This window comes from Oncorhynchus kisutch, linkage group LG9 (genome assembly GCF_002021735.2).
Source record: "Oncorhynchus kisutch isolate 150728-3 linkage group LG9, Okis_V2, whole genome shotgun sequence".
Taxonomy (NCBI): domain Eukaryota; kingdom Metazoa; phylum Chordata; class Actinopteri; order Salmoniformes; family Salmonidae; genus Oncorhynchus; species Oncorhynchus kisutch.
In genome coordinates, this window is record NC_034182.2 from 27,714,650 (window position 1) to 27,736,764 (window position 22,115).

At 41.1% G+C, this 22,115-nt stretch overlaps 1 protein-coding gene across 2 annotated transcripts; it reads left to right on the top strand.

Annotated features, from left to right (window-relative positions):
• The first annotated feature begins 1,100 nt into the window (after positions 1–1,100).
• sat2a.1 (spermidine/spermine N1-acetyltransferase family member 2a, tandem duplicate 1) lies at positions 1,101–22,115 on the top strand. 2 transcript variants are annotated; one of them, XR_004211051.1, is made up of 6 exons: positions 1,101–1,222; positions 13,815–13,866; positions 14,279–14,362; positions 15,297–15,398; positions 17,036–17,076; positions 20,131–22,115. XR_004211051.1 is itself a non-coding variant. In XM_020491492.2 (6 exons), exons 1-6 carry the CDS (start codon positions 12,903–12,905, stop codon positions 20,302–20,304), a joined length of 516 nt encoding a protein of 171 aa, XP_020347081.1. In that variant the 5' UTR covers positions 12,702–12,902; the 3' UTR covers positions 20,305–22,115. The 2 variants fall into 2 exon arrangements, 1 of the variants encoding a protein (XP_020347081.1); XM_020491492.2 differs by lacking the exon at positions 1,101–1,222 and adding an exon at positions 12,702–12,965.

The following is a 22,115-nucleotide window of genomic DNA, read 5'->3' on the forward strand; positions in this document are numbered from 1 at the left end:
TTTGAGGCCTGAAATGTGGCAAAAGGTCGCAAAGTTCAAGGGGGCCGAATACTTTCGCAAGGCACTGTATAACTAATTGATTACATTTAGAATGTAACCTACCCAACCCTGCATTTATGAAACAATGGATAATGTCATGTATTGATCTATAGCAGGGGTATTCAACTATTACCCTACCAGGTACTTTTTTTAAAGGTCTACAAACTTTCGGGCAATAAATATAAATATTTGATTACACGTGTATTACAATGGTCAATATACATTTATTATTCCTTCTTTACATGTGAAATAAGGGTATGTAATAAAATGCAAGATGCTGTTTTTGTGCATATAACCCTTGCCTTGATCTCCAGACTTTTTCTGGTACTTTTTCTGCAATCCTGTAAGGGCCTGATATGATGCATTATGTGTAGGCCTAACAGTAGCCCACTGAAAGCTCTCTCACTGTTCACACTCATATTCTTTACAATGTTTCCATATCTAAACGCATGAGTTCCAGTGCTGGAAAAAGTACACCATTTTCATACTTGAGTAAAAGTAAAGATTCACTTTTTTTTTTAAATTACTCAAGTAAGTGAGTCACCCAGTAAAATACTACTTGAATAAAAGTCTAAAAGTATTTGGTTTTAAATGTACTTAAGTATCAATCATTTAAAATGTCTTATATTAAGCAAACCAGACATGATTTTCTTTATTTAAAAAAAATGTATGGATAGCCAGGGGCACAGTTCAACACTCAGACATAATTTAAGAAAGCATTTGTGTTTAGTGAGTCACAAGATCAGAGGCAGTAGGGAGGACCATGGATGTTCTCTTGATAAGTGCATGAATTAGACAATTTTCCTGTCCTGCTAAGCATTCAAAATGTAACCAGTACTTTTGGATGTCATGGAAAATGTAAGGAGTAAAAAGTACATTATTTCTTTAGGAATGTAGATGATTAAAAGTATAAATTGTTAAAAAAAATATGAATAGTAAAGTAAAGTGCAGATACCCAAAAACACTACTTAGTACATTAACGTATTTTTACTTAAATACTTTACACAACTGTTGAATTCTCTAGTGAGTCTATAAAAAACCTTTCGGGTTCTCGCGCGCGCGCGTCATCAGCAGGGCCCAGAGAGGCTGATGGGAACAGTGGCAAGCTCTGCCTTTGCTTACGTCAAATGAAAGAAAGAGCCGTTAGTCCGTCTAGAACGAAACCTCACTCCCTGGCTTGAACGTAAGTGTTATTTTAGACACAAGTCACCATTTTTCAAGGGTAGAGTCTTATAATGACGGCATCGAAGCTCGCGCGCCCCCTCCTTCCCGTTTCCTCCCCACACCCTGTCTGTACCTACTCAATGCCCTGTACTGTGAAAACCCCTCTGTGTCAAATCTATTTTTACACCCAACCACTACCCCTTTTCTATTTTTAGGGATAAAATCTGCAGCCGGGTCTCAGACTAGACGTAACATACTAAATGTAAATCCAGGACACTGAAATTAGTATGAAATGTTAAATTAGGTATTTTTACATAAGACAGAAGGTTATTTAAGGCAAACATGAAAGGAGGGTGGTTAGACGGGGTGGATAGTTGGGCTTATAATGCAAATGTCTATCAACCTAAAGGTTGCACGTTCCAATATCATCATGGGGAAATATAGCTTTTTAGCTAATTAGCAACTACTTACTACTTTTTAGCTACTTGGCATGTTAGCTAACCCTTCCCCTAACCTTAACCCTATTAACTTCTTGGATATAGGGGGCGCTCTTTTAATTTATGAATAAAGAAACGTGCCCGTTTTAAGTGCAATATTTTGTCACGAAAAGATGCTCGACTATGCATATAATTGGCAGCTTTGGAAAGAAAACACTCTAAGGTTTCCAAAACTGCAAAGATATTATCTGTGAGTGCCACAGAACTCATGCTACAGGCAAAACCAAGATAATACTTCAACCAGGAAATGGGCAGAATTTTCGAAGCTCTGTTTTCTATTGTCTCCTTATATGGCTGTGAATGCGCCGGGAATGAGCCTGCCCTTCCTATCGTTTCTCCAAGGTGTCTGCAGCATTGTGACGTATTTGTAGGCATATCATTGGAAGATTGGCCATAAGAGACTACATTTTCCAGGGGTCCGCCCCGTGTCCTTTGTCTAATTTGGTGCGTAATCTACAAGCTGCACGCAGTCATCCAGTGATTGAGAGGAGAGAGAAGGCTTTCAACAAACGATATATCATGAAGAGATATGTGAAAAACACCTTGAGGATTGATTCTAAACAACGTTTACCATGTTTCAGTCGATATTATGGAGTTAATTTGAAAAAAAGTTTGGCGTTTTGAAGACTGAATTTTCTTTTTCTTTTGGTAGCCAAACGTGACTCACCAAATGGAGAAATTTCTCCTAAACAAATCATCTTTCAGGAAAAACTGAGCATTTGCTATCTAACTGAGAGTCTCCTCATTGAAAACTTCTGAAGTTCTTCAAAGGTAATGATTTTATTTGAATGATTTTCTGGTTTTTGTGAAAATGTTGTCTGCTGATGCTGACGCTAAATGCTACGCTAGCCGCGCTAGCTGTTACACAAATGCTTATTTTGCAATGGTTGAGAAGCATATTTTGAAAATCTGAGATGACAGTGTTGTTAACAAAAGGCTAAGCTTGAGAGCTAGCATATTAATTTCATTTCATTTGCGATTTTCATGAATAGCTAACGTTGTGTTATGCTAATGAGCTGCGGGGATAATTACACTCCTGGATACAGGTTTTTTTCGTAGCTAAAAATGACGCACCAAACGGAGCGATTTCTCCTAAACAAATAATCTTTCAGGAAAAACTGAGCATTTGCTATCTAACTGAGAGTCTCCTCATTGAAAACATCTGAAGTTCTTCAAAGGTATTGATTTTATTTGAATGATTTTCTGGTTTTTGTGAAAATGTTGCCTGCTAACGCTAACTGCTACGCTAGGTGCGCTAGCTGTTACACAAATGCTTGTTTTGCTATGGTTGAGAAGCATATTTTGAAAATCTAAGATTACAGTGTTGTTAACAAAAGGCTAAGCTTGAGAGCTAGCATATTAATTTCATTTCATTTGCGATTTTCATGAATAGTTAACGTTGCGTTATGGTAATGAGCTTGAGGCTGTATTCACGATCCCGGATCCGGGATGGCTCGACGCAAGAAGTTAACCTAACTCCCAACCTAACCTTAACCCCTAACCCCTAGCCTAAATAACTTTAGCCACCTAGCTAACGTTAGCATTAGCCACCTAGCCAACATTAGCCATAACAAATTGTAATTCGTATCATATCATACGAATTGTAATTTGTAACATATCATATGAAATGGACGATGGACATCCACAAATTAATACATACCAATACGAAATGTAACATTGCATGGAGGGAGACAGATTTACATGTATTATTTTACATCTACCCCTATTCCAGGTTGAAAATCCCTGTACTTTGTCACAGTTATGGGTCTAATATTTAACCAGGTGATGATATGCCAAGTAGAAGTGTTATAAAGTGTTGTTCTTTTATAAGCTACAGGTATGGTGCACAAGCCCAAATATAACCACCACAAAACATTGTTGATATATTTTTTCTATACATATTTGATACACGTTTTGTGAGAATGACGCTGCAATGAATAGCAGCTGTCTTACAGGCTCCTGACCAATTATGTTTTTTTTTTTTTTTTTTTGCGCTGATCTTAACTTTTTTGGTACATAATGTTTCCGCCATCGTGGACAGGCGGAATTGCAATGTCCTGTTGCACCACAATACAGGCAACTGTTGGAGTTAAGCCTCTGTAGCCGTTGCTGAGGTGACAACCTAGCTCTGCCCCTTTGCGTAGGCACAGTAGAAAACTAGTCACTCGTTCCCGATGATTCCCGAGGGTTGTCCGGTACCTTCAAATCCTCTCGGAAATGCAGGCATCAGGGACTTCTGGGGTTCTTCGGGGGCGAACGAGCAGCCTTGGACGAACGAGTGTGGCCGAAAACAGACCTCGTCTCCCTCCTGCACTCCCGTACATCGATCCTTATTGTTAAGGCTATGAGGAAGTCGATGTCCAGGGGTAACGCCCGAGTTGCGAGCTCGTCTTTAGTCTCCTCAGATAGTCCATGAAGAAAGGTATCAAACAGAGTATCCGGGTTCCAAGTCTACTGCATAGTCTGCCACACTACGGGGTATTGACGTAATCAAAGTAGCTTTTGGGCCGCCTCTCTCCCAGACACCGGAGAATCTAATACCTTCCTCACCCCTGAAATTAAATCTTCCAAATTAAGGCAAATGGCGGATAGTTGCTCTCAAGCCGCCATAGCCCAGGAGAGCGCCCTACCAGACATTATCGTCATATGAAAGGCTATTCTCAAACAGGATGAAGGGAACAAAGAGGGCTGCAACTCAAAGATGAGGTAGCACTGGGAAAGAAACGCCCGGCAGGTTCCAGGACCCCCAAAATAGAGCTCAGGAGAAAGTAAGCAGGGTTTTCGGGAAGCCGGGGTAGGCTGTACAAAATCACTGGCAGGGGAATTACTGAGTCTGGGAGGTCTCCGTTGTGGCATGCTGCCTGATCGATAGTCCACAGAATTATTCTAGTAACGTCTTGAAATCCTGGTCATGATGTACCCAACAGCGTATGGAGACCTTCCATAAGGCTCTGATGTAGCTCTTCATGTTTTTCAATGGTGGCTGGTCCGAGTCTGCTGGGTCAGTCATGGCCAGTTCGTACGATAATGGCACAGGGCGAGACCCAGATGCGTACCCAGGAGGCAGATGGTTCTAGTCTCTGATATTTATTAAAATACAAGGGACAGGCAGAAGTTCATTAACCAGGTCAGAGTCCGAAAGGTACAGGGGAGCAGGCAGGCTCGAGGTCAGAGCAGGCTGAATGGTGAGGCAGGTGGGCTCAGTGTCAAAGCAGGCAGAACAGGTTGGAACAGGGAGAGCTAATAAACAGACTTGGAAAAACAGGACCATGGAAAAACACACGGGTATGCTTGACAAGACAAACTGGCAACGGACAACGGACAAACTGGCAACGGACAAACAGAGAACACAGACATGAAGGTCAGTGCGGAACATTTCAATAACTTTGAAAGGGGCGACGCACAATTGGCCTAGCGTCGTCCGGGTTAGGGAGGGCTTGGTCGGTAGGGATGTCCTTGTCTCATCGCACACCAGCGACTCCTGTGGCGGGCCGGGCGCAGTGTGCACTAACCAAGGTTGCCAGGTGCACGGTGTTTCCTCCAACACATTGGTGCGGCTGGCTTCCGAGTTGGATGCGCGCTGTGTTAAAAAGCAGTGCGGCTAGGTTGGGTTGTGTATCGGAGGACGCATGACTTTCAACCTTTGTCTCTCCCGAGCCCGTACGGGAGTTGTAGCGATGAGACAAGATAGTAGCTACTACAACAATTGGACACCACGAAATTGGGGAGAAAAAGGGGTAAAAACTCAACAACAAAAAAATAACTTTGAAAGTTTCTTCAAGCGCAGTCGCAAAAACTATCAAGCGCTATGATGAAACTGGCTCTCATGAGGACCGCCACAGGAAAGGAAGACCCAGAGTTACTTCTGCTGAAGAGGATAAGTTCATTAGAGTTACCAGCCTCAGACATTACAGCCCAAAAAAATGTGTCACAGAGTGCAAGTAACAGACACATCTCAACATCAACTGTTCAGATGAGGCTGCGTGTATCAGGCCTTCATAGTCAAATTGCTGCAAAGAAACCACTACTAAAGGAGACCAATAAAAAGAAGAGTCTTGCTTGGGCCAAGAAACACGAGCAAAGGACATTAGCAATGGAAATCTGTCCTTGGTTTGATGAGTCCAAATTTGAGATTTTTGTTTCCAACCGACATGTCTTTGTAAGATGCAGAGTAGGTGAAAGGAGGATCTCCACATGTGTGGTTCCCACCGTGAAGCATGGAGGTGCAACGGCTGTTGGTGGAAGAAGGTGAGGACCAAGGTGCAGCGTGGTACATGTTCATCTTTTTTATTTGAACTGAACAACAAAGAGAATGACCGAAACAGTTCTGTCTGGTGCAGACAACAAAAACAGAAAACAACTACCCACAAAACCCAGTGGGAAAAGGCTACCTAAGTATGGTTCTCAATCAGAGACATTGATAGACAGCTGCCTCCGATTGAGGACCACACCCGGCCAAACAACAAAGAAATATAAAACATAGAATGCCCACCCTAGTCACACCCTGGCCTAACCAAAATAGAGAATAAAAGCCTCTCTATGGCCAGGGCGTGACAGGAGAAGGAGGTTTGATAGTGTGGGGGTGCTTTGCTGGGGACACTGTCAGTGATGTATTTACAATTCAAGGCACAGTTAACCAGCATGGCTACCACAGCAGTCTGCAGCGATACACCATCCCATCTGGTTTGCGCTTAGTAGGACTATCATTTGTTTTTCAACAGGACAATGAACCCACACACCTCCAGGCTGTATAAAGGCTATTTGACCAAGAAGGAGAGTGATGGAGTGCTGTCTCAGATGACCTGGCTTCCACAATCACCCGACTTCAACCCGTTTGGGATGAGTTGGACTGCAGAGTGAAGGAAAAGCAGCCAACAAGTGCTCAGTATATGTGGGAACTCCTTCACGACAATTTGAAATGCATTTCAGGTGAAGCTGGTTGAGAGAATGCCAAGAATGTGTAAAGCTGTCATCAAGGCAAAGGTTGGCTACTTTAAAGAATCTAAAATATAAATATATTTTGATTTGGTTAACACTTTTTTGGTCACTACATGATTCCACATGTATTATTTCATCGTTTTGAGCTCTTCAATATTATTTGACAATTTAGAAAATAGTCAAAATAAAGAACAAAGAATGAGTAGGTGTGTCCAAACTTTTGACTTGTACTGTATATAAGCAAAAAGCCTATAACAATTGAGATGTACAAACTATGGCATAAGTGAATAAGGCGATCTATAATTTCGATTAAGACATTAATGAGCGAGCTAAGACGGACATAGTCAATATAACTACTTGTTCAGCACTTTTGAAATGTACAGCGACAGTATTCAGAACATGGGCCGTTCTTTGTGTTTTCCCTATACACCAAGTCAGAACCGTAAGATAAATAAAGGGGGTATGTAAGCAGACAATGAAAGCTCTTACAATATTCGATGCTGACATTTCTCTAAAACAGGCTATAGGCTGTTGGATGACTGTTCAAAACAGTCGGAGCTCGTTTTTTTCAAAGTTCCCAGTAGTCTTGAACTCACTGAATTCTAAGATTTCCCAGTTCCAAGTTTCCAGTTGTTTTGAACATGGCAGAAGTCATGCTGGATTGGCAGTATGGCCAATGCATTCAACCTTTTCTGGCCCATGAAGTTGCTTGTGAATATTTATCCTTTTAAACTTGGAAAAGAGATCCTTAAACCCAGGTTTGGACCACACACCCTCTCCACGGAATAGAAGACAGGGGAAGCAAAATAGTGATTGCTTTGCAACGCTTGATATTTTCAACTGGCTGCCCCTCCACCACAGGAAGCACTGAGCTAGGCTGAAAAACCTGCATTTTGGAACTGCCTTATTCAAGAAAGCAAAAAAGAGACCATGGTTTTAACTCAATAAAAATGTTTTACATTGTTTGCAAACTGATATGTGACAGGTATTAATGTCAAAATAACATGAAAAACAGGCTAAAAAACAATAATAATAAAATAAAAATCGTATCTTTTAGCTAAACAGTTGGGGCTCAAAAATGTAATCTAATCAAATTAAATCAAATCAAATCAAATGTTTTTGGTCACATATACATATTTAGCAGATGTTATTGTGGGTGTAGTGAAATACTTGTGTTCCTAGCTCCAACAGTGCGGTAGTATCTGACAATTCACAACAATACACACAAATCTAAAAGTAAAAGAATGGAATTAAGAAATGTGTGAATATTAGGATGAGTGGCATTGACCAAAATACAGTTTATATACAGTTGAAGTTGGAAGTTTACATACACCTTAGCCAAATCCATTTAAACTCAGTTTTTCACAATCCCTGACATTTAATCCTAGTAAAAATGCCCTGTTTTAGGTCAGTTAGGATCACGACTTAATTTTAAGAATGTGAAACGTCAGAATAATAGTAGAGTGATTTATTTCAGCTTTCATTCCTTTCATCAAATCAAATCAAATCAAATTTTATTTGTCACATACACATGGTTAGCAGATGTTAATGCGAGTGTAGCGAAATGCTTGTGCTTCTAGTTCCGACAATGCAGTAATAACGAACAAGTAATCTAACTAACAATTCCAAAAAACAAAACAAAAAAACTACTGTCTTATACACAGTGTAAGGGGATAAGGAATATGTACATAAGGATATATGAATGAGTGATGGTACAGAGCAGCATAGGCAAGATACAGTAGATGATATCGAGTACAGTATAACATATGAGATGAGTATGTAACAAAGTGGCATAGTTAAAGTGGCTAGTGATACATGTATTACATAAGGATGCAGTCGATGATATAGAGTCCAGTATATACGTATGCATATGAGATGAATAATGTAGGGTAAGTAACATTATATAAGGTAGCATTGTTTAAAGTGGCTAGTGATATATTTACATCATTTCCCATCAATTCCCATTATTAAAGTGGCTGGAGTTGAGTCAGTGTCATTGACATTGTGTTGGCAGCAGCCACTCAATGTTAGTGGTGGCTGTTTAACAGTCTGATGGCCTTGAGATAGAAGCTGTTTTTCAGTCTCTCGGCCCCAGCTTTGATGCACCTGTACTGACCTCGCCTTCTGGATGACAGCGGGGTGAACAGGCAGTGGCTCGGGTGGTTGATGTCCTTGATGATCTTTATGGCCTTCCTGTAGCATCGGGTGGTGTAGGTGTCCTGGAGGGCAGGTAGTTTGCCCCCGGTGATGCGTTGTGCAGACCTCACTACCCTCTGGAGAGCCTTACGGTTGAGGGCGGTGCAGTTGCCATACCAGGCGGTGATACAGCCCGCCAGGATGCTCTCGATTGTGCATCTGTAGAAGTTTGTGAGTGCTTTTGGTGACAAGCCGAATTTCTTCAGCCTCCTGAGGTTGAAGAGGCGATGCTGTCTGTGTGAGTGGACCAATTCAGTTTGTCTGTGATGTGTATGCCAAGGAACTTAACTTGCTACCCTCTCCACTACTGTTCCATCGATGTGGATAGGGGGGTGTTCCCTCTGCTGTTTCCTGAAGTCCACAATCATCTCCTTAGTTTTGTTGACGTTGAGTGTGAGGTTATTTTCCTGACACCACACTCCGAGGGCCCTCACCTCCTCCCTGTAGGCCGTCTCGTCGTTGTTGGTAATCAAGCCTACCACTGTTGTGTCGTCCGCAAACTTGATGATTGAGTTGGAGGCGTGCGTGGCCACGCAGTCGTGGGTAAACAGGGAGTACAGGAGAGGGCTCAGAACGCACCCTTGTGGGGCCCCAGTGTTGAGGATCAGCGGGGAGGAGATGTTGTTGCCTACCCTCACCACCTGGGGGCGGCCCGTCAGGAAGTCCAGTACCCAGTTGCACAGGGCGGGGTCGAGACCCAGGGTCTCGAGCTTGATGACGAGCTTGGAGGGTACTATGGTGTTGAATGCCGAGCTGTAGTCGATGAACAGCATTCTCACATAGGTATTCCTCTTGTCCAGATGGGTTAGGGCAGTGTGCAGTGTGGTTGAGATTGCATCGTCTGTGGACCTATTTGGGTGGTAAGCAAATTGGAGTGGGTCTAGGGTGTCAGGTAGGGTGGAGGTGATATGGTCCTTGACTAGTCTCTCAAAGCACTTCATGATGACGGATGTGAGTCACATTCCCAGTGGGTCAGAAGTGTACATACACTCAATTAGTATTTGGTAGCATTGCCTTTAAATTGTTTAACTTGGGTCAAACATTTCAGGTAGTCTTCCACAAGCTTCCCACAATAAGTTGGGTGAATTTTGGCCATTCCTCCTGACAGAGCTGGTGTAACTGAGTCAAGTTTGTAGGCATCCTTGCTCGCACATGCTTTTTCAGTTCTGCCCACAAATGTTCTATAGGATTGAGGTCAGGGCTTTGTGATGGCCACTCTAATACCTTGACTTTGTTGCCATTAAGCCATTTTGCCACAACTTTGGAAGTATGCTTGGGGTCATTGTCCATTTGGAAGATCCATTTGCGACCAAGCTATAACTGATGTCTTGAGATGTTGCTTCAATATATCCACATAATCATGATGCCATATATTTTGTGAAGTGTACTAGTCCCTCCTGCAACAAAGCACCCCCACAACATGATGCTGCCACCCCCGTGCTTCATGGTTGGGAGGGTGTTCTTCGTCTTGCAAGCGTCCCCATTTTTCCTCCAAACAGTTCTAATTTAGTTTCATCAGACCGGAGGACATTTGCAGTTGCAAACCGTAGTCTGGCTTTTTTGGAGCAGTGGCTTCTTCCTTGCTGAGCGGCCTTTCAGGTTATGTCGATATAGGAGTCGTTTTACTGTGGATATAGATACTTTTGTACCTGTTTCCTCCAGCATCTTCACAAGGTCCTTTGCTGTTGTTCTGGGATTGATTTTCACTTTTCGCACCAAAGTACGCTCATCTCTAGAAGACAGAACGCGTCTCCTTCCTGAGCAGTATGGCGGTTGCATGGTCCCATGGTGTTTATACTTGTGTACTATTGTTTGTACAGGTGAATGTGGTACCTTCAGGCGTTTGGAAATTGCTCCCAAGGATGAACTAGACTTGTGGAGGTCTACAATTGTTTTTCTCAGGTCGGCTGATTTCTTTTGATTTTCCCATGATGTCAAGCAAAGAGGCACTGAGTTTGAAGGTAGGCCTTGAAATGCATCCACAGCTACACCTCCAATTGACTCAAATGATGTCAATCAGAAGCTTCTAAAGCCATGACATCATTTTCTGGAATTTTCCAAGCTGTTTAAAGGCACAGTCAACTTAGTGTATGTTTACTTCTGATTTACTGGAATTGTGATGCTGTGAATTATAAGTGATGAAATAATCTGTCTGTAAACAATTGTTGGAAAAATTACTTGTGTCATGCACGAAGTAGATGTCCTAACCAACTTGCCAAAACTATAGTTTGTTAACAAGAAATTTGTGGAGTTGTTGAAAAATACGTTTTAATGACTCCAACCTAAGTGTGTGTAAACTTCCAACTTCAACTCTATATGCCCCACCTGCCTAGAAGGCCAGCATCCCCGAGTCACCTCTTCACTGTTGACGTTGAGACTGGTGTTTTGCCAGTTGAGGAGTTGTGAGGAGTCAGTTTGCTCTGTTCTGTGAAGGGAGTAGTACATCTTCAATTTCTTGACAATTACTTGCATGGAATAGCCTTCATTTCTCAGAACAAGAATAGACTGACGAGTTTCGGAAGAAAGTTATTTGTTTCTGGACATTTTGAGCCTGTAATCAAACCCACAAATGCTGATGCTCCAGATATTCTAGTCTAAAGAACGTCAGTTTTATTGCTTCTTTAATCAGAACAACAGTTTTCAGCTGTGCTAACATAATTGCAGAAGGGTTTTCTAATGATCAATTAGCCTTTTAAAATGATAAACTTGGATTAGCTAAAACAACGTGCAATTGGAACACAGGAGTGATGGTTGCTGATAATGAGCCTTTGTACGCCTATGTAGATATTCCCTAAAAAATCTGCCGTTTCCAGCTACAATAGACATTTACAACATTCACAATGTCTGCACTGTATTTCTGATCAATTTGATGATATTTTAATGGACAAAAAATTGCTTTTCTTTCAAAAACAAGGACATTTCTAAGTGATCCCAAACCTTTGAATGGTAGTGTATGCTGCTGCTACTGTTGATTATATGTCACTTCATTCCTAGTTATACAGTATTTACATATCTACCTCAATTAGATAGTACCCCTGATACCTCGTTTATATAGCCAATTTATCGTTACTCGTTGTGTATTTATAGTTACGTGTTTTACTTTTCTATTATTTCTCTATTTTCTTTCACTCTGAATTGTTGGGAAGGGCCCGTAAGTAAGCATTTCACTGTTAAACTACACCTGTAGTTAACAAAGCATGTGACGAATGAAATGTGATTTGATTTGGCATTACACACATATTTCAAAATGCTAAATGTAATGGATGTCTCAGCAGATGTGCAAAGAATTTTAAACCGGGCTGAGATCGAGCAGTGTTTATGAGACAAGGGCGGATCCCCAAGGGTTATCTACGAAAAGCTGACACAAACATGTAACATGTTTTGCTCTATGACGCTCACAAGTCATTAGAAAGGAAGGGGTCCTTCTACATAGGAGATCATAGGAAATCCAAGGACATAGTGCCTATAATATTGTAATAAGCTCACATAGTTGCTGTCACAAACGCCAAACTCCACACAGTTGTCACTAGCTAATTGTATATTAATTTCCCACTGAGACCGTTTGTCAATAAAAGTCATAAATGCAACTGTTTATGTCAAATTGTTTTGTGTTGTACTTGTATCCCTGGTTGTCCTGAAAATACAATTGTTAGGCTAAATATAAGGTCTGGGCATACAGATAATTGAAAGTCAGATAAATGAAAAGATGATTTTTGCTGGGGCCTCGGGACTGATAGGGTTAAAACTGCAACGATGTTCCTCAGTGTAGGCAATGACTTTGTCCATGTTCTTCCAATTCGTGCTTTTTTTGTTCGAAATTAATATTATGTAGGCCCAGTATAATTTCGAGGTCCACTGATGCTACTCGGGTTGACTGCGTTTCCTGACGAGTTCCCACGGTCGCCACCTACGCACGGAGGGCGCTATTAAATTATTAACAGCCTAGACTTTACGGTTGTGATGTAAAAGCGAGTTTATCACGTTCCTGCACTTTTCCGGATTACTGTACCTTGGTCTGACCTCTGCCTGTCTTTTAATATTCTACATCCTTGATATATATTTCATAATATGGATTTCTCCATTCGTGCTTCTACGCTAGAAGACTGCAAAGATATCGCGCGGATGATCTTGGTGAGCTGTCACAAATGCGCGTGTGCATGGCCGCCCCGCACGTGCTTGGAATTTGGAGACATGAATGATATATTTGCATAGAAATATTACGTCAGTATCCACAATACATAGATCGCTGCTCCTCATCATGAGAAATAAAATAATTTGTTTGCAGCTACTGTTAGGCTACATTGTATCCATTCTTTGTCTGGTAAAACAAAATAGTCTTATTCGATAATACAGTAGCCATATTTGTACAGTTCTTTTTATACAAATGTTTTTTTCAAACCTGGCCCCGTTATGTTGCCAAACGTTGTTGAACGTTGGACCAAATGCCATAAATGGAGCCAACGTGGTTCCTTGGTCTATATATCGGGGAGATGAATGTTTGTTCTATATTATGTATTTCTACCGGAACCTTCCAAAACGTGTCCTGGGGTCTATTCATTAGTCAGATTCTGTTGCAAAACGTTTGGTCTGTTGTAAAACTTTTTACAACGGCAAACGTTTACTCCAAACGCAAAACGTTTTGCAACAAAAAAAACGTGTCCCTAGTGTGAGAGTCTTTTATAAACTGGGGGATTCGAGTCCTGAATGCTGATTGGCTGACAGCCGTGGTATAACCCGTATACCACGGTTTACTGCTCTGGTTGTAACCAGTTTATATTAGCAATAAGGCACCTCGGGGTTGTGGTATATGGACAATATACCACAGCTAAGGCCTGTATCCATGCACTCACTTGTGCCTTATTAAGAATACAAGCCTTCTATGATAGTCTCAGTGCTAAATCAAAGTTATGTTTGGAATCAATAACACTAATGCCATTTTGTTAGGCCTAATGTGTATTTTATGTCCTCATGTGTCCTCAGGAACTGGCTGAATATGAGAAGGTATTGGACCAAGTGAAAGTTACACAGAAAGGTAGATTAATCCATTCCAGCTATTTAAAAAAATCCCAATTACATTTTTTGTAATTTAAATGCCATATTTTAACATACTTTTTCTTTCACTCAATGATGAGTTTACACTCTTCGAAAAAAGGTGCTATCTAGAAACAAAAAGGGTTCTTTGGCTGCCCCCATAGGAGAACCCTTTAAAGAACCCCGTTTTGGTTCCAGGTAGAATCCTTTTGGGTTCTATTTAGAACCCTTTCAGCAGAAGGTTCTACATGAAACCCCAAAAAGTTCTACCTGGAACCAAAAGGGGTTCTATCTAGAACCAAAAAGTGTTCTCCTATGGGGACAGTCGCAGAATCCTTTTGGAATCCTTTTTTTCTTAGTGTAGATCACTTTAACCCTTTCTGTTCTGTATCTTTGTCATCTCTCTCATCCAGATTTGGAGCAGGATGGGTTCATTAAAAACCCATTCTTTCATGGTATCGTCGCAGAAGTACCCGAACAACACAGGACCAAAGAGGGTGAGAGAAGAACTAACCATAGACACAGTTTCTATGTGCTGACATGACCAGGGTTGCGGTCAATTCCCTTTGAACTCCATCAATTCAGAAAGTGACTGGTAATTCAATTAATGTCTTCAAAAAGAGATTGGAGATAAATTATACTTTAAATTCATGAATTGAATTTCAAATTATTTACGAAACTGAAATAGAATGGGTCGCCACAATGCTGTTTTTGCTTTTCCCAATTCAGAAACCATGTTTCATGAACTTCCATGATTTCAGATATATTATAACATCTTCTCCATCTACCCTCCCCATCATAGTAACCAGGCTGGCTCCATATGTTAATTAGCTCTCTTTTTGTTACCTAACCATCGTCTGTCAGGGCAGACTATGCTGCTCTCTCTCTGCCCACTCATCATCTAAGGGGCTTGACATATTTTTTTTTTATGAAGCCACCAGAACAAGAACATTATGCATTCCAACAGCTGCCAGACTCTTTCCCTTCCATAACACATCTCTTTTTACACATTCAGAACAGAAGCTGCCTGCCTGGCCACCTGGTTCATTTCATTAACAGACACCTCTTCACATCTATTGCTGTGTGTGTGTGTGTGCGTGTGCGTGTGTGTGTGCGCCTGCGCACGTACCTACGCCTGGGGAGAGGTTTTTAGTTCTTCTGTGAGTGTGTGTCTGTTTGTTTGTTTGTGAGTTTTAAGTGTGTGTGGACATGTTTTTCTGTGTGTTCAGTATTACAGTATGTGCTGACACATAGACTTGACCTTAGTGTCTGCCTGCTTGCTTACCAGCAGATGGGCCGCATGTGTGCATTTGGGTCTGCCTATCTGTCCGCAAGCATGAGCAGCATGTATAAATGTATGTGTGTTTTAAGGGTGTGCGCAGTCAATATGATATATATTATTGACCTTGATACCTGTGTGTTTGTTTGCAGGCCATGCCAAGGTGGGCTACGCACTTTACTTCTATACCTACAGCTCGTGGAAAGGACGGGCCCTCTACATGGAGGACCTGTATGTGATGCCTGAGTTCAGAGGTTAGACAGCTACTTAAGGGCCCGTCTTCACAAAGCGTCTCAGAGTAGGAGTGCTGATCTAGGATCAGCGCTCCCCACCAACCCCTTTAATCATCATGATTTAAAAACTGGTTCTAGATCAGTACTCCTACTCTGAGATGCTTTGTGAATATGGGCCTTGGTCTTGACCAGTTTTGTTTTAATCAAACAAGAGAGGAGGATTCAGAATATACAGTGCCTTTGGAAAGTAATCAGACCCCTTGACCTTTCCCACATTTTGTTACGTTCCAGCCTTATTCCTCATCAATCTACTCACAATACCCCATAATGACAAAGTTAAAACAGGTTTGTTAGGGAGGTGATCAAGAACCCAATGGTCACTCTGACAGAACTCAAGAGTTCCTCTGTGGAGATGGGAAACCCTTCCGAAAGGACAACCATCTCTGCAGTACTCTTCAGTAAAAGGCACACTTCCAGGCTGAAGCCACTCCTCAGTAAAAGGCACATGACAGCCCTCTTGGAGTTTGCCAAAAGGCACCTAAAGGACTCTCGGTCCATGAGAGATGAGATTCTCTGGTCTGAATGCCAAGCGTCACGTCTAGAGGAAACCTGGCACCATTCCTACAGTGAAGCATGGTGGTTGCAGGAGCATACTGTGGGGATGTTTTTCAGCGACAGGGACTGGGAGACTAGTCAGGATCGAAGGAAAGATGAACGGAGAAAAGTACAGAGAGATCCTTGATGAAAACTTACTCGAGAACCCTCAGGACCTCAGACTGGGGTGAAGGTTTACCTTCCAACAGGACAACGACTCTAAACACACAGCCAAGACAACGCAGGAGTGGCTTCGGGAGAAGACTCTGAATGTCCTTGAGTGGCCCGGACTTGAACCCGATCGAACATCTCTAGAGAGACCTGAAAATAGCTATGCAGCAACGCTCCCCATTCAACCTGACAAAGCTTGAGAGGATCTACAGAGAAGAATGGGAGAAACTCTCCAAATAAAGGTGTGTCAAGCTTGTAGCGTCATACCCAAGAAGACTCAAGGCTGTAATTGCTGCCGAAGGTGCTTCAACAAAGTACAGAGTAAAGGGTCTGAATACTTACTGTATGTAAAAGTGATATTTCAGTTTTTTTATTTTTTATTATAAATTTGCTAACTTTTCTAAAAACATGTTTTTGCTTTGTCATTAAGGGGTATAGTGTGTAGATTGCTGAGGGGAAAAAAACGAATGAATCCATTTTAGAATAAGGCTGTAACAACATAATGTGGAAAAGGTCAAAGGGTCTGAAACCTTTCCGAATGCACTGTACGTGGAGGTCTTGCAATTCACCTATCCTGCTGTCAACTTCCTGTACATCTGTTAAACTAGTGTGACGCAACATGTGCCTGATCCACTAAGCGATTGCACAGTTTGCACCTGCTTCTCTCCCATTTCCACCAGTGTACAACAAAACAAATTCTAAAAGTAGAACTGGCCTCGCACCCAAATAAATTAGTCTAGAGGGTCTCCAGGAACAATATTTGTCAAACAGAAAAATGTGGACCGCACATTGATTTGTATTTTGCTTAATCAGTTCATTTATACCAACCGCATAAAGCCGATCAATAACCCTACGGTTCATATCTCATGCATGTCTCTCTTTTGGCATCACAGGTAAAGGTATCGGGAAGGCACTGATGAGCAAAGTAGCTCAGGTGGGTGATGTTGCCCTGTTACTTAACTTTGCCATATAATTAAACCCTCTGGCTGGGGTGTAATTGTATTGACAAAGCTTCCCCTTGAGTGCAATTGATATGTGTATGAACCTTTGCACACGTGTGTTTGTGCATAATGTGAATATGTACAGTTAAAGTCGGAAGTTGACATACACTTTAGCCAAATACATTTGAACTTAGTTTTTCACTATGTTTTTCACATAATTTTTCTGCGTCATGATACTATGTATTTTGTGAAGTGCACCAGTCCCTCCTGCAGCAAATCACCCCCACAACATGATGCTGCCACCCCCGTGTTCCTTGGCTTCCAAGCCTCCCCCTTTTCCCTCCAAACATAACGATGGTCATTATGGCCAATAGTCCTACAGTGCCTTGCGAAAGTATTCGGCCCCCTTGAACTTTGCGACCTTTTGCCACATTTCAGGCTTCAAACATAAAGATCTAAAACTGTATTTTTTTGTGAAGAATCAACAACAAGTGGGACACAATCATGAAGTGGAACGACATTTATTGGATATTTCAAACTTTTTTAACAAATCAAAAACAGAAAAATTGGGCGTGCAAAATTATTCAGCCCCCTTAAGTTAATACTTTGTAGCTCCACCTTTTGCTGCGATTACAGCTGTAAGTCGCTTGGGGTATGTCTCTATCAGTTTTGCACATCGAGAGACCGACATTTTTTCCCATTCCTCCTTGCAAAACAGCTCGAGCTCAGTGAGGTTGGATGGAGAGCATTTGTGAACAGCGGTTTTCAGTTCTTTCCACAGATTCTCGATTGGATTCAGGTCTGGACTTTGACTTGGCCATTCTAACACCTGGATATGTTTATTTTTGAACCATTCCATTGTAGATTTGGCTTTATGTTTTGGATCATTGTCTTGTTGGAAGACAAATCTCCGTCCCAGTCTCAGGTCTTTTGCAGACTCCATCAGGTTTTCTTCTCCATTCTTTTTCAGAATGGTCCTGTATTTGGCTCCATCCATCTTCCCATCAATTTGAACCATCTTCCCTGTCCCTGCTGAAGAAAAGTAGGCCCAAACCATGATGCTGCCACCACCATGTTTGACAGTGGGGATGGTATGTTCAGGGTGATGAGCTGTGTTGCTTTTACGCCAAACATAACATTTTGCATTGTTGCCAAAAAGTTCAATTTTGGTTTCATCTGACCAGAGCACCTTCTTCCACATGTTTGGTGTGTCTCCCAGGTGGCTTGTGGCAAACTTTAAACAACACTTTTTGATCATGGGCCTCTTGGCTGCATCTCTGATCAGTCTTCTCCTTGTATGAGCTGAAAGTTTAGAGGGACGGCCAGGTCTTGGTAGATTTGCAGTGGTCTGATACTCCTTCCATTTCAATATTATCGCTTGCACAGTGCTCCTTGGGATGTTTAAAGCTTGGGAAATCTTTTTGTATCCAAATCCGGCTTTAAACTTCTTCACAACAGTATCTCGGACCTGCCTGGTGTGTTCCTTGTTCTTCATGATGCTCTCTGCGCTTTTAACGGACCTCTGAGACTATCACAGTGCAGGTGCATTTATACGGAGACTTGATTACACACAGGTGGATTGTATTTATCATCATTAGTCATTTAGGTCAACATTGGATCATTCAGAGATCCTCACTGAACTTCTGGAGAGAGTTTGCTGCATAGGGGCTGAATAATTTTGCACGCCCAATTTTTCAGTTTTTGATTTGTTAAAAAAGTTAGAAATATCCAATAAATGTCGTTCCACTTCATGATTGTGTCCCACTTGTTGTTGATTCTTCACAAAAAAATACAGTTTTATATCTTTATGTTTGAAGCCTGAAATGTGGCAAAAGGTCGCAAAGTTCAAGGGGGCCGAATACTTTCGCAAGGCATTGTATTTCTGTTTCATCAGACCAGAAGACATTTCTCCGAAAACTAAGATCTTTGTCCCCATGTGCAATTGTAAACCGTTGTCTGGCTTTTTTATGGCGGCTTTGGAGCAGTGGCTTCTTCCTTGCTGAGTAGACCTTCAAGTTATGTCAATATAGGACTCGTTTTACTGTGGATATAGATACTTTTGTACCTGTTTCCTCCAGCATCTTCACAAGGTCCTTTGCTGTTGTTCTGGGATTGATTTGCTCTTTTCGCACCAAAGTACGTTCATCTCTAGGAGACAGAATGTGTCTCCTTCCTGAGCAGTATGACGGCTGCGTGGTCCCATGGTGTTTATACGTGTGTACTATTGTTTGTACAGATGAATGTGGTACCTTCAAGCATTTCAAAATTTCTCCCAAGGATGAACTAGAATGGTGGAGGTCTAAAAAAAAATTTCTGATGTCTTGGCTGATTTCTTTTGATTTTCCCATGATGTCAAGCAAAGAGGCACTGAGTTTGAAGGTAGGCCTTGAAATACATCCACAAATACACCTCCAATTGACTCAAATGATTTCAATTAGCCGATCAGAAGCTTCTAAAGCCATGACATCATTTCTGGAATTTTCCAAGCTGTTTAAAGGCACAGTCAACTTAGTGTATGTAAACTTCTGACCCACTGGAATTGTGATACAGTGAATTATAAGTGAAATAATCTGTCTGTAAACAATTGTTGGAAAAATTACTTGTGTCATGCACAAAGTAGATGTTCTAACCAACTTGCCAAAACTATAGTTTGTTAACAAGAAATGTATGTAGTGGTTGAAAAACTTGTTTTAATGACTCCAACCTAAGTGTATGTAAACTTCCGACTTCAACTGTATGTACATCTGTAGTTTATCCTGAAGCCTTTGCTTTTCTCGTGAGGCAAAGTGCAAAATATGCATGTTTCCATCCGTGTGTGCACCGCTATGTATTGCTTTTTGCTTTTGTTTGTTATTACTTATGTTTGTGACGATATTTTATCCTCAAGCTATTTTTTTCTCATTTGACTTTGACATTTTCCTCTCTCTCTCTCTCTGTCTCTCTGTCTCTCACTCTCATTCTCACTCTCACTCTCACACACACACACACACACACACACACACACACACACACACACACACACACACACACACACCCCTGTACTGTAGTTGGGCCTGGCCGCCGGCTGCACCCAGCTCAACTTCGCCGTGCTGGACTGGAACAAACCGTCTCTGGATTTCTACCTCAGCCAGGGATGTTTTGATGTGACGGCAGACATGGGGTACCACTGCATGCGCTGTGAGGGGGCAGCGCTGGAACAACTGGCCCAGGGGGACACTTAAACACCACCCGCCCCCCACTGGGTTGACGTCTGACCATTGCAATACTGAGGTCAACCTAGAACATATGCAGGGATAAAGAACCAACTCAAAGCCCCTGTTACAATACTTAAAAAATGCACTTTTCCTTCTTCTTTTCCTTTCCAGTAGTAAAGTAGTCACTGATTTAATATGATTGAATAGGTGAACATTAGGGAATTATTTGCATAGCTCTCATTAATCTACTAATATCAGATCAGTGATTACCTTTAACAAAACGAGGAAGACAGGATGTATTTTCAAAGTGTTGGAACGATGCCAATGCAATGCAAAAAGGTTGTAGCTGAACTAACAGTTCACCAACTATCTTATAGTTGTTGACATTAGTTGTGTGAACAGTAATGTGGTGTTTACCTGTGACCCCATAGCACCTTTCCCTGCTTTCTAAGCTAAGGTAAGAGACACCCATTGATAGTATGTGAGAAATCTGGTGAAACGGGAACCTATACAATACTATAAAATCACATGAGAGCTTGGGACTATAAGGTTCTACCGTATGTGCATTTTTGTCAACATTTTGTCATTGAAATAACCATGTTCTTTCTGTTCAAAGTACTCATAATTCCCCAATTCCTGTTGTTAAGTTCAAATGAAATACAAGATAAAAATGTCTGACCAGTGGGTTTTGAAATTTAAAGCCAATTATCTCAGAATCATCTTTTTTTCCAGATATAACCTTATAGTCCCAAGCTCTCCACCTGTCAATTGATGATTATAACTACTGTATAATTGTTGTTGTGATGAAGCACAATGTGATTTTTTTCAACTGATTCCTGTTTCACCTTCAACAGGATTGAATGCCTGTTTAAGTTACTTGATTAGCTTCTGCAAGCTCAGACTGTTGCTTTAAGCAAATATGACAAACCAAGGCTTGTAAATTTGCGATAGTGATTCAGGAAAATTAAAAAAAAAAAAAAGATTTCTTTAAATGAAAATATGTTTGATCTGAATTTTTATTTTTTTTAAATCTCAAGATTATTAGATGGTGGGCAATAACACTAAGAAAAAGGCAATTAAATTTGGCATTAGCTTATAGTTCTATTTGTGGCATTTTCCATCAACAATACATTACAATATGTTATTCACCATCAACCTATAAACTAAGCAAAAACAATCAAGCAAAGCAATTACATTAAATATGCTGATTAATCTACAATAGATCAAAGACCAATCTTACCAGCAATTAAATTAACGTACCATATAAGATAATACTCTGGATATGTATTGCATACAGTCTCTTTATGTCTATTGTAAATCACAACTTAGAGAGCTGTCAAGTGTAGAGCAACGATGATGTTGTGGACTGGGCAGATACAGGGTCAAGTCTGTCTGTAAAACTGACATTGGTGTGTGTGTGTTTTCTTTACATTTTAAATGATGGCTTGTCCACTTTCTCTCACGTCCACTTTATAGAGCACCGTTAGAGTCATTGGTAGGTGTATAACTCCTCGATAAAGGTAGCACTTTGTGGTATTTGTTGTCCAGCAGCCAAATAGTTTGTCAGAAGCAAAAACTACAAAGAGTTACATGAGTTGAAGTCCATAGTTTACAGTGTTGCTATTAGATTTCTTTTTTTTTGGGTGTTTTAAACAAAAGCTTAATTAACTTAATCCCACTACTGTTGTTGCTATGTAAAACAGTCAACCTTTTACACTTCGAAATCACTGTAAGAACCTTGTTTTTTGTGTAATCACACTTCTTGTTGCATTGAAGATGACATTATAGGCTACTTGTTGTGTATGTTACACACTGTGGAATAAAGTGATGTGCCAATA

Excerpts from the sequence above, each read along its gene's own strand:
- sat2a.1 (XM_020491492.2), top strand. The coding sequence starts at position 12,903 with ATGGATTTCTCCATTCGTGCTTCTACGCTAGAAGACTGCAAAGATATC. Across the intron at positions 13,867-14,278 it reads AGTGAAAGTTACACAGAAAG|ATTTGGAGCAGGATGGGTTC; the intron begins GTAGATTAATCC and ends TCTCTCATCCAG. Across the intron at positions 17,077-20,130 it reads TGATGAGCAAAGTAGCTCAG|TTGGGCCTGGCCGCCGGCTG; the intron begins GTGGGTGATGTT and ends CCTGTACTGTAG.